The 16,087-nt window shown below is 41.9% G+C and overlaps 1 protein-coding gene across 6 annotated transcripts in view; it reads left to right on the top strand.

Annotated features, from left to right (window-relative positions):
• Window positions 1-16,087, top strand: part of LOC131678708 (chitin deacetylase 1) — a 42,050-nt gene that overhangs the window by 15,384 nt on the left and 10,579 nt on the right. For all 6 annotated transcript variants that reach the window (XM_058958984.1, XM_058958981.1, XM_058958982.1 and 3 more), the window contains exon 3: window positions 15,799-15,871. In XM_058958984.1, coding sequence (XP_058814967.1) covers window positions 15,799-15,871 — 73 coding nt within the window. The remainder of the gene's footprint in view (window positions 1-15,798; window positions 15,872-16,087) is intronic.

The raw sequence follows: 16,087 nt of genomic DNA, 5'->3' as shown, positions 1-16,087 counted from the left end.
GCGACTGCCAGGCGATTCGCTACCGTATCGGCCAACGGAACCCTGTTGCAGCACGGAGATGAATGACCGGTGAGCGAAAGTGGAAGACGAAACCCTTCAACGAAGACCTCGAAATGTCTAAATAAAAGCAACTTCCCCGAAATGTCGAAGGTCCAGAAGCTGGTGTTGCTACCAAAGCCGGGGAAGCTGGTGATCCGCCTCGTACAGGCCCACTGGATACTGGATACATTAGGAAAACTCCTGGAAAGGATCATCCTTAAAAGGTTGACGAAATTCACGGAAGGTGAGCGCGGACTGTCCAAGATGCAGTTCGGATTCCGCAAAGGAGCATCGATAGTAGATGTAATTCAGACAGTGCTCGAGAGTGCTGAGAAGGCATCTAAACAGAAGCGAAGAGGAGATCGATACTGCGCTGGGGTCACGATAGATGTGCAGAATTCATTTAACAGTACTAGCTGGGAAGCCATTGCTGCAACGCTGCACAGAATGAGGGTTTCCGACTATCTATGCCAGATCGTGAAGAGCTACTTCTAGAGCAGAGTGCTTCTGTACGAGACGAACGAAGGGCGAAGTCAATGCGAATCACAGCGGGCGAAATGGAACGAGAGGGGAACCAAAGGGCCTAAAGGAGTTGTGGTGATAAATGGCACCGGACAGGGAGACAAAGGGCTCAAGAAGTTGTGATACTAAAACCTAAAAAGAATCGGTGTCGGAAGAACTTCCTTCGCCGGGGAACTCTTTGTTGGCATAAGCTAGATTCATCGCCGGGGACTAGACTGAGTAGACCGCGACGAGACACCACCAGTCGCGGATCTTCGAGGCGCCAGTGCACCAGACGCCTTACTTCATCGGAATCGCCGGACCGACCTTGGCAACTGACTGGCTGGCTCGGTTTCGAGAAAACTTCTCTCGCCGGGGTATTCTCCGTCGGAGTAGGCTAAGTGCTACGTCGGGGACTAGACCGAGTAGTTCGCGAAAAGTCGGGAGCTGAGCGGCTCAACAAGGAAATTGTGCTAAACGGCACAGGCCCGTGAACAAGGGGAGGGTATTAGGGGTTCAAACCCCTCCCACAAGGGTTTTGAATTACATTAAAAAATCTATTTTCTTTCTGTTCAGTGAAAAAATTATACTTCGAGTCGTTTTGACACATAAAATGTCATTTAAGTTCGATCACTCTAAAAAAAGTATTTGGAGAAACCAAGCTAGAAAACAGGCAAGGGTGGCTGGAAAGGGATGTAAATCAAGTTAATGGGCTTCTCTGGATCTGTTCACGTTTCGACCAGTTTCGATCTTGGCAGCAGTTGCTAGTAAACCGATTACCAGTCGGGGAAAATCAGGACATCATGGTCTGCAGAAATTATACCGCCGATGATCTCACCGTTGGACTTGCTGACAACTGAATGGCTCGCGAAATGGGCATCGGTATCGGGAGAAATATCGCCTCCGAAGAACTCTCAGCACCAGCTAGCAGATAAATAGGAACGTGTAGTGCCAAGAAGGATAAGAAACCCTGCGAAGTTATGGTTATAAAAAGATGTGAATCATTATGGTCGACAACTCCGGATCGGTTTGCATCTCACCAGGTGACGATATTTGCTGCAGACCTGAGTAGGTCAGATATACCACGAAGGTTGGACAGTAAGCCACAAAAGTTGTATTAGAAAGAAACATGAACGATTACCACAAAATAAAAAGAGCAAGAGTACAGTATCTACTGAAGTAGTACTTAACAACTGCCCGGATGGATGAGGACTGAGAGATACAAGAGCTTTAGGTTTAAGGGGTGTCAAATTGCATCACGGAATATGACCTCCATGGCATGCTTCCGTAGTGCCTGCTTTATAATAATTATTGCCCAGTATTTTTCGATGCGTCGGGGGTGGAGGGGGCTCCGGGCTGAAAATCGTAGGGCTTGTTGCTTCAATAGAGGAAGCAGACGCTACTGTAAACAAACCTTGAGGTAGATCTCCCCATTTACAGTCCCAGTAGTCACGAACGGCACGCTCCATTTGCCACATTAGCAGATCGCTTGCCAAATCATGTATTTATCAGAAAACTTTGAAATTTTCTGCCTCCTTACTTCCTCCGGAAGATCAAACTTGTGCTGGGCCGTGAAGAACAGTAACCTCGAAGCTGCCGGAAGTACGCTTTGACGTAAGTTTCATTCTGCATGATGAGGCAATGGGGCACTGCATTGTGCTATTCGTTATGATTTAGAGCCTTCTGCAGTTTGTACGTATGCAGTCCCTCCCGGTCCTTGGCTCTAACTGAAACATTGGGATTCCGCTTAAACGCTTTCACTACACGCTTGTGATCCTGATCACTAATTGAACATCCACTCTGACCCTCTACTCCTTCCGTTCGATGCTCAGAGTTTGGTAGTAACGTTTAATCACACGACTCACCGTTGACTGCACGATTCCGATGTCTCGATGAGAGAGTTGAGGATTTTCCGGGTGCATGCGCAAAATCAATTCACGACGTCGCTTTTCGGGTGACGCCAATTTTTTCCAAGTTTATACACTCTAAACTACTTCTACCCAAATTTGAAGGCAAAAATACCCGCTGGGTTATTTTCTACGGCGTTTTTTCCGTGATGCAATTTAGTGTGGGAAACCCTCTAGTCGGAATGCTTAACTACTATAAACCAATCCAACATTACCACGAATCAGCAGGCAGCGGTGTCTCTTGAAGGTTTCTTCTCGATAACAGATATTTACTCAGTTTGTTACGCGGAATCGATTGGTACACAAGACTTAGCCCTTCAGGCTTCAGCAAAAACCTTCAAAGTTTCAGGTTTTCTATGCCTTTCTTTTCTAAGAGACGTAAAAAAATCAAAACCCTCCTCTTGACAATTTTCTGCGCATGGGCCTGAAACGGCATGATAAAGGAGCCAAAGGGCTAAAAAATTTGACAATCTGTAGTTTACCGCCAGATTGTCCTTGTAGGGGAAGAGCACTAATTCTCGAGTTTTCGTACTGCCATTAGAAATGGCTTGTGGATGGTCGAGGTGTGGTGTTTTAAATGCATTGAAGGAACTAACTGCAAAGCAAATAGACTAGCGGGGTCGCTATGCATCTAAAATAACTCCTCTCCGGAGTAATGTTGTAAGGTAGTGCCGGGGAGGAATCATGTACGGCGGTAAGGGTAGAGTTAATGATTTCCCTTTAGGGAAACTGAAAAAAATCTATTTTTTTAAGAGCTGAAAGCTTCTTCTTGGTTCGTGACTATCTTACGGTTATAGACTTGCCGAGATTATGTTGCAAATAATTCTGATCGTAGGATAGTTTATCTTATAGGCTGCGTCTTGGCTGGTCTGTTCTAGTATGAATATGCCGACAGCTGATCAGCGTGGGTGGTCATCCCAGGAAATGTATTAACAGTAGTAGTCCCTGAACTGGTGAATTTTAAGGGTCTTTCCGAAGTTTTTTCCCCTGATAAAAAAACGGGGGCACATACATACACTGAGCTCTGCAGTGGTTAACGTCTCGACGGGTTCCGACGATGGTGACAGTCGTGGGTGTACCGGTTACACAGGAAGCTGGCGAGGGGGCAACGGGATCAACAAACGCATAGGAGTAAATGGGTTCTGATTCCTGAGCAAACTCGTACAAGTTACGAAGCAGGGAGCTATATGGCTCAATGGCAATCACAAAATCACGTTTCGACTATGGTCCCGGGACAATCACGATATGGAGATACAAAACGTGCTGGTTTAGTTGGTAGGCTTACTCTTCCGCAATAAAATCCGACAATACCATGAGCCAATCAGTCGTGGACTCTTTTATGATTGTACATTTTCCTATCTCAACGAACTAAGTCGAGTGGAATGTCATACTTGGCCATCCGGGCCGGGATTAGTTTTAATAACAAATACATCCATTCAACATGTTGGTTTTAAAAATAGAACGACTACAAGCGATTCAGGTAATTTATACAGATACGAAATGCTCAAAACACGATATTAATTTTACTTAGTTCGGAAAACCCAAACCCGAGAATATAAAATTGAAAAAACTCAAACCAGGCCCGAGCTCGAGAATTTTAAAATTCATGAACCCGAACGCGACCAGGGGTCACGTTTACTACATTTGAAATATTTTAAAACTCCATTAAAATTCACAACAGAGTATAACTTCGTCGTTGTTTTTTCTGACATCGATAAATCATCAAGCGATGAATCAAACTTGAAATTTGTACACCCTGCATCCCGTTCACGCTATTTTTTTGTACAGTGTCGTTGTCAAATCATGATAAAAACTATAAAGTTGGAGCAAAGCGAATTAATCGCAAAACTGCTCTCATTTAGACGAATGACACCGATTTGAATAACAATAATTGTTGGGTGCAACAGATACCCCCTTAGGCGATCCGTACACTTTGGGGTACACTTGTTCGAAACAGTGTGCTGCAAACTACTTTTTTGTGCAATAAATCTGCCGTTGGTAGGTTTGGTCTCTTGATATGCAAATTAGGTTGTTTGTCTCATACTCTCACTAAAATGGTGGCAGTCTTGAGCCAAAATAAATCCACTCTTCTACGGTGGGAATTCGCGGCAGGTCAAGATTCGTTAGATAATAGTTTCACAGGTTGAACTAACTAAAGGTGAAACAAAGTGGAATAAACTATCGAATGAACAATATAGATAACTTTGAATTAGATAAATAATTCTATCACCGATTCACTTTTGTACCCATTGTTGCCTATCAACGCCGATCCCACTTAAGAGACTCAAGTGGGGAGATCGCTAACAACATAAAAAAATTTCTCGTTTCTAATTTCGACGCTTTGTTGCTGTTGAACCGAGAAGCTTTTAATTGAAATTTCACCGGAAATTAATTATCTACTTCGCCGCAAAAGTGAAACATCTTTCTGTTTGCTTTGGCTAGATATCTAAATCACTTTTTTCACCAAAATTCCATATTTTTCTTCGGAGTATTGACAGTCAATTTATTGGGCTGTTTTGTTTAACTGTATGACAATTAATTAGGTAGTTTATTGCATTTGAGATTCATACTCATATCAATATATTTAGAAAAGTAACAAATATAATGATGGTCACATTTTACTATCCAATTAGAATGCATTCACAGAAAGTAATGTTCGTCACATGTTACATAAATAACTCATGCATTCGTATGCGCTATTTTTTCTTCAATGCCAAAATATCCAAATTAATGTTACTGCATTAATTCATGTCCGATTTCGCGGCATAAGCATTAATTCCAAGCCCCAGGTTGACTGGCGCTCTGCTAAACTGCTAGGTCGGATGTCTCGCCGACTATTATAGATCTACTTACGAGTCGTCGCTTGTGTGAGATTTTTGACCATACCATTATCATACCCGTTATCATTCAAAATATAATTTTAACAGTTCTTCCAATTATTTCTAACGAGATATGAGTTTGCAAAAAAAAACTATACCATAAATCACCCTTAAAAGCTTTAAATTAAATTGACATTCCGTTCGGACCGGAAATGTTCAAAACTCAGTCAACAAGGTACAATGCAGCTCACCAACGACCAGCTGTTCGTCCATCCAACCGGACACATAAACTTATTCGACTTTTGCCTTCTTCTAAGATCAGGTCGTCGGAGTTGGATAATATTCGCGACGGCTTTTCTCCCAACAGCGACATTATGCAGCACCGACTGACGGCGTCGTTGGTTTCCCCCGTATCCCCCTTTACCAGCGCTCCTCACGCATTCACCTCATACATAGGGAAACATAGCGGTTGAGTTGAGAAAAGATCTTTCTCTTCCATAGATGCCTACATTAAACTTTCGATTTCGATTGGAAGCGACTTGGAGCTGGTTCATAAATAAAATTAAATTATCCATTTTCGCAGTTTGCAATGTAATGGATCGTCGGTGGGAAAAGTGTACGTGCGGTCGGTGTTTGTATCAGTTACACTTGCATTGCACACTATTAAAACCAGATAGATACCTAGACGTTTCAATTCAACCGAGGAGCGTGCTTTAGGTTATTCACTTCGATAATCGTAGCCGCATTATTCTGGTTTCGAATCGTAATCGATCTTATTTGATTAATTGCGCTATCGAGCACTGAGCATGAAATGTGTAGGGTATTATGCACATGTTTAGTAGATCTCTGCATCCTGAATTGACTTTTTTTCGCGCTCAGCGTAGTCAGTGAAATGCTTTATTTTAAAACAGTAGCGTTGCTTGAAATTTTGTTTAGAGGCACACGGAGAGTTTGCTACAAATGAAAATTATTAAAAGAATGGTACAAATTAAGCTGCGCTCTGAGAGATCCTGTACTGTGGATGCATCAAGCAAGATTAGGTTTTTATTCCTCTCGGGAGCCTAAGATAATAGTTATGTATCGCCCAAAAGTCTAAATTTTTTATGGAATTTGCGTTTCAACTTCGTCTCATCAAAATCCGACACTAACTTAGTGACAGAACTAAGCTAGCGCCCAATCTTTGTCATGCGATTTTCAGGGACGATTTTCAATCATATGCTGTGCCGCTATTTTGTAGTTTTGAGAAAAAAAATCATTTTCTAATTATCGACAAATAACAAATAAAGATTAAAAGCAGAAGTTCGTATGTCTTCATTTTTCCACAAAAAATTCTCAAATTTTGCTTGATTTTCTGCCGAAATTAGAAGAAGGTCACCTTAACAGAAGCTGTAGTTGTGCTGGTTCGCGCTTCCTGAAATTACGACTTGCTCAGTTTTCTGTTTCTCCGTAGGTAATTCGATACCCTTACTAGCCCAAGTAGACAAATTGTCCAAGGTATTCTGTAGTGGTCCTTGTAGGTCGACAGCTTTGGGTCCCATAACAGAAAACACACCATCGCAGTTACCTGGACGTGCAGGAATTGACAAGACATTTATCGATTTCATTGACGTAAAAATTGTATAGAAGAGGGCTTAGGCATGAACCCATTACCCATGAAGTTGAATCTAAACGTTGACGAATTGCCATGCGAAAAGAACATGTGCTTTACCAACAAAAAATTCAGCAAAAAATTGTTCAAAGTTATTGAAAGACCACACTGGTACAACTTCTCAGAAAGAGTGTTGATTAAAACTGAACCAAAAGCCACCTTAATATCCAAGAAAACTGATGCTATTTGCGCTTTATGAACATAGGCCATTTGAATTTCTGTCTTCAACAACACAAGGCCGCCGTTCGTCCCTTTACCTTTGCGGAAGCCAAAATGTGTATCTGGCAGCAAGCCATTTGCCTCGACCCAATTGTCGAGACGAAGCCTCCGGATGCAGGGCAACATTGCAATCGGTCGATACAAGTTGTGGTCGGAAGCTGGTTTTCCTGGTTTTTGGATAGAGATGCCGCTTTAGGAACTCTGACTTTCAATCAGTGAAGATATTGGAGTGCAGACAATTGCACTCGATGTCAACCGATGATAAGATATATTATGCATCAGACTCGTTTCGCGTGACTTTCACAGGATCAGCTTCGCCGAACTACGTTGAAGTGGAGGGGGCTCGTCTACTTGTTCGTCTGTTTATACCGCGGGTCATGAATTGTTCCAATTGCAAACAGCTAGGACATACGGCCACCCACTGTAGCAGTGGTGTGGCAAGTGTGGGGAAGGCCATATGGATGATGACTGCAGGAAGGCTGCTGGAAAGTGTGTTTACTGCGGGAGAAATCCGCATACACTTTTGACTTGCCAACGTATTAACTGTGCGCGGATAAACTGAAACGACCCGCCATATCTCTGAACACCCGTATGTTCTTTTGCCAACTGACAATAATGCTACTTACGCCTCTCGCGAGGGGCATTCCTCGGAAACTTGAAAACTCCAGGAAAAGATCGAAATTGGACTCTCACGAGCTTCTTTGTAAGAACCCTAGGCAGTCCCAAACAGGGGTACAAAATAAAAATCATCCAAAAATTACAAGTGCTGCTATAAATCCGAAGATAAACCTCATGGTTTTGGTAAATTGAGATACAGCCAGGAGTTCCCAGCATTTCCCGGGGTTCCAAAAAACCCAAGTGCTCTAATCTTACAGTCAGAAACTCAACCCAAAACGGGATGCCTTAAATTTTCTGACATGGTGGACTGGATATTCCCAGCTGTCAACATTACCGACCCTCTGAAAAGCTTGCTGTTTGATATTCTACCAACAGTGAGAACATTTTTAAAACAGTTGAGTGAACAATGGACCCTCCTTGCAGCGATTGTATCCTTCGATGGCAAACTTATTAAACGGAACCACGGATCTGATCACTGTTACACTGAAAGAATATATTCGTAAATCGCAGAGAATTAGTTTCGTACAGACAATTTTCATAAAATATACGATTTTTTCATACATATGATGAATCATTCGTAGTTCTTTTGAAATACTTATTTTTTCATTACGAGTTTTTCGTAAAAAACACGAAACAACTTTCGTTGAACCGACCACGAATCGGCTTCATTTGGCAAACGAATTTTTCGCTAATATATATGAAAGTCTTTATAACATTCACGAGCGCCATTCGTCAAATCGTCAAAGTCAAAAGAGATAATTGTTGATCATCACGACGGTCAAATATTAAATAACCGGATCCGTGTCCGCCGGTTTCAGGAAGATTTCCTGAACCTCTTTCGCTTCCAGTTGATCCAGAATCCGGAACAGTAAGGATTCGATCGGATTCAGATGAGGCATCGATCGCTGGTTTTGTATGAATAAGTTGGAGTGTTTCTCTCTTCCGGGATAATTCACAACAGAAACCGAGCTCGTTTCATGTTCTACCGGAGCAATACCACAATATTATGCTTATAAATACGAAAACTTTTGTCAGATGAACGAAAATGAATTCGCGCGACCGATGAAATCGTTCGAAATGTACACAAACATGTATAAACAAACGAAACATTTATTTAATAAGTTTCTTGAGGGCAACATTGTCCCACATGACTGGAGGTAAGTGAAGGTCATCGTCATCCAAAAATCAGGAGAACCAGTCTCCGACCACAATTCTTATCGACCGATTGCGATGCTGTCATGTATTCGAAAGATATTGGATCGAGAAAATGATCCTATTCCGTCTGGACAATTGGGTCGACGCAAATGGCTTCCTGTCAGATACACAATTTGGCTTCCATATAAACAAAAGGGAGAGAAGTTGCACCAGCATGGTCTTTCACCGACTCTAAACAACTGTTGGCTATAAAACACATACATTTTTCGCATGGTGATTTATCCACATCACGAATTAGCTACATGGGTCTTCCCCAGGGATCATATCTTAGCCGCCTCCTCTAAAACGTTTAAGTGAATGATATTGACGAATGTCTTGTCAATTCCTGTACGCTAAGGCAGGTTGCGGATGACGGTGTGTGTGACCTCTATTACAGGTCCCAAAGCTGTCGATCTGCATGGACCGTTGCAAGATACCTTGGGCAATTTGTTCACTTGGACTCGCCAGCTAGGCATCGAATTCTGCATGGAGAAAACATATTTTCAAGGAAGCGTGAACCAGCGCAACTACAGCTTAAAATTGCTCAGGTTTCAACATTCAAATATCTCGGGGTCTGGTTCGACTCTAATGGTATCTGGGGATGTCACATTAGGTATCTGAAACAGAAGTGCCATCAAAGGACCAACTTTTTCCGTACAATAACCGGAACATGGAAGGGCCTGATCAGGCTGTACCAAACAACAATACTATCAGTGATGGAGTACAGATGTTTCTGCTTTCGCTCTGCAGCGAACATACATTTCATCAAACTTGAGAGAATCCAGAATAGCTGTTTGCGCATTGGCGATTCTACGTTGAAACCGCTCACAGTTAGCGCTGAAAGCAAAGTGTTACTGATTTGATTCTGTTCTGACATAGTGCATATATTTTCTGTAAGCATTGGTAAAAAATAACGTTTAAACACCAAATCACCGATCAATTTGTTGATAATTGGTTATGAAAATGAAGGAAAACCATCATTTTATAAGATGATGAGTAAAAGGGTTTAAAACATAGTGGTTTCCAATATCATTCGCAGAGCTATATGTGGGCTGTTCCGAAATGTAATTTGTTGAGCGCCGTAGCCGCCGCAACATCATTTCCCGTTCCTCCTAAGTTAAGCTAAACCTTCATGAGATGGTGTAAATTCATGAAACTTTCCAGATCACGCAAGAAAGAATATATCCGGCTAAAAGGAAAGTGTCAGGAGTTTGACATTGGTACTGATTGGGTCTTGGTTTCAAGTTGGAACTTCGTTTACGGAACGATTTTTTATATCCAAAATAATACCCCGCTAACATTTCGAAGAAATGTATGAGCCAAATAGTTGCAAATGGCTGTAATTTCAGAATTATTGCATATAAAACTAAATTTCTTACTCGTTTCATTCGTATTTTGACAGTGGTAAGCTTTTTCCGAGAAGAAAATGAAGTTTTTGTCGTAAGCTACGACTCACTTGCGGGCGAAAAAAATCAAACTTTGCTAGTTCATGAGCTGAATCATAGGTGTCGCATGACTAATTTTATTTTTGCCGCAAATCGCCAATTGCTTTAGGTTGCATGAACCCGACCCATATGATGAGTCTCGAAGTGCTGGTGGGCTTCCTTCCGCTAAAAAATCGGACCTCTCATATCAGAACTCAACTCATATTCGTATAACTTTAAGGTTGCACGGAGAATGCGCAAAATTCGCAAACGAAAAAAGCAGTTTTTTCCACACCGTATGCCAGATCTTCATAAAAATCAATCAGCGTGTGTAGAATGTTGTTACAGTACTGCTGATTGATTTTTATGAAGATCTGACATACGGTGTGGAAAAAAAACTGCTTTTTTCGTTTGCGAATTTAGCGCATTCTCTGTGCAACCTTAACCATGCTTATCTCTTAGATACTTCTGATTGAACTGTATTTTTTGACACATTCATGTGTTACCTCGAGCTGCTCAGGGTAGGAGAAATTATGCTTGTCGGTGGTGAATATGAATGTCACCCACCATCATATGCACTCATTTAGAGGGTGACCCATTTGCCTTCGGTAATATCACAGACAATGCAACCAGACGAGGACCAGCAAACGGGTGTACTTACGTAGGGGATGCTCAAACCTGATTAGACTTCCTGTACGACAACCAACGACGAGGGCTGGCGACTCCTTTTGAGTCCGAAATTCGAGCAAAATCGAAACGTGATGCAAATTCACTAACCCAAGGCTCAGTTAAGTTACAATATCACTAATCTTCATCATTAAACATCTTAACTCTATTTATTACTTATAAATAACCTAATTCTAAGTGACGTCACTTGCTACTTGCGGTTTGGTTTTACGGGTGTAGAGGGAAGATGGCCGGATCGTCGACTGGGTGACATGTTGGTGGTTTACGGTGACAATGGCTGTGTATGGCGGCAGTGGCGGTGCGTCGGTTATAACTGGGACTCTGGTCCAACGGTTGGCCGTCGGAGCGTGTATGGCGTGCGTCCTTCGACCGGATAGTGGTATTTTCTACTCTCGGGAGTAGATTCGACCTGCGGCTTATGGTTGCCGGTTTTCAGGGTTGCCGGCATGCAGAAGAATGGCGTGGTGGCTGCCGGGATTGTTTCCAGGGGGGTCTTGGCACGTGGCGACCCTCTAAGAACGGTTGGTTTCAAAATTGTCCAATGAAGGACGTTCGTTGGACCAATTTGAACGACGTCCAAATAACCGTTCAACAAACGTCCATTGTTGGACCCGTGTTGAACGATTTTGAAACAATTTTTTGGACGTCTCAGTGGGGACGGACAGAGAGCCGTATGTTGGCGGTAGTTTCCGTTCCTGTTCTTGGTCTCGTCCTGCGAAGGAATAGGTTCCAGATGACAATCTGGAGCCAAAAATAAAAGGTCCTCTGGGGACCTACCCAGAGGTATTAGTTACATAGCCATACAACCATGTGGTACCCGCTACCACCTTCCCGTCTACATTTTTGTACCCAATTTTTACCTTTTTTCCGGATCAGGGCCTGGAACTGAGCCAAAAACGGTGACGTATTCGTAAGTCGGCACCGGAGATGAACCGAACACCTCCGAAGTTTGACAGGTCGGCTATATCCGTTTGCTAACCCTTTTTCTTGGCTACTCTACCCGTGGCGTGTAGCGGCGGCTAAATGAGACAGGTACCGCTGTAAATAAGTACTGTGAAATGATGTGGGTACCATTTGGGTGGCAGTGGAGCTCGTAGCAGGAAAAGGCAGAGTTGGATTTGGATGCTGGGAGGGCAAAATATTGAACCGCTCAAGGATTGATATTTATTGTGGCGGAGCCATCAATTACTCATCGTAACCGGCGGTTACACATGAAAGAAGACATTTGTGGAATCCAAGATCACATTCGCTCACATGTGATTTTATAATAAATATCATCAATTCGACTACGGCAAAATGTTCTACACTGACGGATCAATTCTCGATTGGTTTACACATTTCGGTATCTTCAACGAAAATTTTGCTGCCTCCTACAAACTCAGTGATCCTGCTTCAATTTACGTCGCAGAATTGGCTTCCATTCAGTATGCTCTTGGGATTATTGATACCTTGCTCGAAGATCATTACTTCATCGTTTCAGACAGTCTCAGCTCCATTGAGGCCCTCCGTAAGGCGAAACCTGGAAAGCATTCACCGTATTTCTTGGGAAAAACACGGGAACCTCTTAGTGCTTTATCTGAAAAATTTTGCCAGATTACCATAGTATGGATCCCGTCACACTGCTCTATCGCAGGCGATGAGAAGACTCTGTAAATATTTAAAAGCCCTTATCAAACCTGGAGATGGCAAAAATTTTAAGGTTATTTTTGATGGTTCGAACGAGGTGTATTCTGGCGAAGTTACGGCAGAAAAACTTAATAAGTTTTTTATCAAGAGCGTTGAAGAGGTTCACGAAGCCATTCCACCACCTACAGGCCGACTAGTGGAGGAAAGCGAGAAAACCGAAAATCAGTTTTATGTTTTCAAGCCTATCAATATGCTCAAGCTTAAAGAAATTGTCTCGGGCCTTAAAAATTGTTCGGGAACGGACAATGTTACTAAGCGGGTGCTGGTGGATGCGTTTGACATAATTGCTGATAAACTGTTAACAGTTGTTGATGAATCGCTCCGGCAAGGTGTTTTTTCCGGAAGCGTGGAAGAAGACGGTCGTAATTCCAGTTCCAGAAGTGCCAAATGCATCACGAGCAAAGGATCACATGCCGATAAATATGCTACCGATCTACGAGAAAGTTTTAGAGACGGTCGTTAAAGAACAATTGATGGGCTATGTAGATAGTGCTGGTATACTGTTGTGTGACCTGATTGATTCCGAAAAAATCATTCGTGTGAAACAGCGCTTGAAGTGGAAGCAGGCCATTGAGAATGGAAAAATTGTCTTGGCAATTTTTGTTTGACTTAGAACGAGCATTTTACACAGTTGATCGCTGTAAACTGATTTGCGTTTTGGAGAAATATGGTGTAAGAGGAAATGCTCTTGAGTGGTTTCGCAGTTACTTAGAAAGACGTACGCAAGTTACAAGGTATAACCGCGCTACATCATCGAAAGCCGATGTTAACCTTGGTGTTCCACAGGGTAGTGTACTAGGACCACTTTTGTTTATCCTATACATTAACGACATGAGAAACATTTTGGAAAATGCGAAAATAAACCTGTTTGCCGATGACACAGTTTTGTTTATCATCGGTAATAGTTTCGATGAGTGCATCAGGCTAATGAACTTGAGCTGACGAAGTTTAGTGATTGGTTGAAGTGGAAAAAACTCAAATTGAACATTTACAAGACCAAATATATGATTGAAACTACGCGGCAGATAAATGAAAGTACTGCAACAGTTGAAATAGATGGAAAGATAGTTGAATGAGTTGCAACTATCAAATATCTTGGGGTCACATTGGAAAAACTAAGTTTTAATGAGCACGTGAACTATACAATCCGGAAAGCTGCCAGGAAGTTTGGCGTTCTTTGTAGGATTAATAGGTTTCTCACATTGGACTCAAAGATAACTGTTTACAAGACCATAATAGCTCCCCATTTTGATTACTGTGCTTCTATTCTGTTCTTAGCATCCAAGAAACAGCGTAAGCGAATGCAGATCTTACAAAACAAAGTAATGCGACTGTTACTACGATGTGACAGACTAACTCCGCGACATTTGCTGCTCAATTGTTTACAATGGATGTCAGTTCAGCAACGTATTGAATATAACCCACTTGTTTTCATCTTCAGAGTAATAAATGGAATGACGCCGCAGTACTTGTGTAGCCCTGTTGTGTACGGAAGAGATGTGCACCGATATGAAACCAGACAAGTCGGCAATCTGAGATTATTGAGCGCTAAGAAATCTTGTACATAGAACTCTTTATTTTATAAACACTATAATTTGTTCAACGCATTACCAGAATACGCCAAACGGACCAATAACCTAAGAGAATTTAAGCAGGCCTGCAAGATATTTGTGAAGCAGAGGCCTTTGGATTTATAAGAGAGAAGGATGGGCATACACGGAAGTGAAGTAAGATTGAAGGAATTTCTCACGAGTGAAAACTATTATCGAAAGATATCTGCTCGCAAACCTTCCGCACTGCAAAAGATGTGTATTGGTGTGAGGTGGGTCATATAAAAAAATATTAACTAAAAAAAAAGAAGGCCGACTCTTTAGCCACAGACAGAAGAAAAGATCGATTTACTTCAATGAATATGTCAGTATCTCTCGTCAGAGGACACTCGATAGTTGGCAAACTTCATGGAGCAATGGACATCTGGGACGGTGGCTACATTCCATTATCCCGAAGGTATCAACAAATGCTTGGTTTAAGGGCTTGGATGTGAACCGGGACTTTATTCGTACGATGTCAAAGCTCATGTCCAACCATTACACGTTTGATGCGCATCTCCATCGTATATGGCTTGCTGACAGTAATCATTGTATTTGTGAGAACGACTATAACGACATCGAGCGCAGAGTACTGTGTTGCCATGTCCCAACTAATAGATTCCCTTCGGGCACAATGTAGATCACCCTATGTGCAATTCCGGAACGGCCTGGCAAGCCGTAATCACCCCTACATTTTTCTTATCTATATATTTTTGAAAACTGGTAATATCCAAGTTTAGTACATTTTCCCTTCTCTCATTGCCAGTAGAACCCTCTCAACCTTTCCCTGTAGTTATACCATGGCACCGCCTCACGAGTCTAGATGATGATGTAGAAAACATCATGGCAGCATCAGAGTACCAATAATATCCGAAATATTGACCCTCCCATCGCCCCTGCGATTGCAGGATGGAAACCACTACAACCAAGAGTGCATATTAGTTACCAACCAGCCAACGACAATGTCAATTGTATAATGTATCCCACTTCCTACCTATTCCCTTACTAATTAAAGAGGGGAGTAAGCCGCCCTTAAATACGGCTTTCCCTTCCCCCACTAACACGTGCAATGTACTCGAAAATCAAAAGAATAATCGCCCTTGTTAAGCCACTGCATTTGGGCCTAAATAAACAAATTTACAAAAAAAAAAAATAGATTGAAAAAATATAAAATGAATAAAATCTATAACATGTAATGCAAATCATTATTTTGAAAGCAACGACATTATTGAATGCTCAGCGATTTTCAAATTAAAAATATATACCAATTTCGATCAACTTAAGTTAAAATGAATAATCTCCCCGGTATTCTGTGGTTACATTTATAGTTTGCAATCGTTAGAAAGTGAAATGCAACGAAGTGTGCTACTTTGTAATGGAAAAACGTCGAGTCAATGTCAGTCGTCACATGTGCCTATATAATTTTCACGATCGCTTATCTTCTCTTTTCTTATTATTTGTCCACAGTGCATTGCGGCAATCTCGTGAAGCGAAGTTTGAAAAACACCGTTCCCTGCTTCGAGGATGGACGATTTTACAGGTCGGTTATTGGTGTCACTATTTATTTCTATTATTCAGCTTGTCTGCAATGTGGTGCTAAGCGAGCTTTTACAACAATTGCAAACAAAATTCATAGATATTTATAGCTTTTCACTCTCACTGATTGTTCGATAGATATAGTAACTCGCTGAATTAAATTAGCGTCTTGTGCTCTAAGGAAAATTGAGCTATAAAATTGTAAAACGATTACTAATGA

The sequence above is a fragment of the Topomyia yanbarensis genome, chromosome 2 (assembly GCF_030247195.1).
Source record: "Topomyia yanbarensis strain Yona2022 chromosome 2, ASM3024719v1, whole genome shotgun sequence".
In the NCBI taxonomy this organism is placed as follows: Eukaryota; Metazoa; Arthropoda; class Insecta; order Diptera; family Culicidae; genus Topomyia; species Topomyia yanbarensis.
The sequence above is the reverse complement of the archived record's forward strand: the minus strand, read 5'-3'. Positions and strand labels throughout refer to the sequence as shown.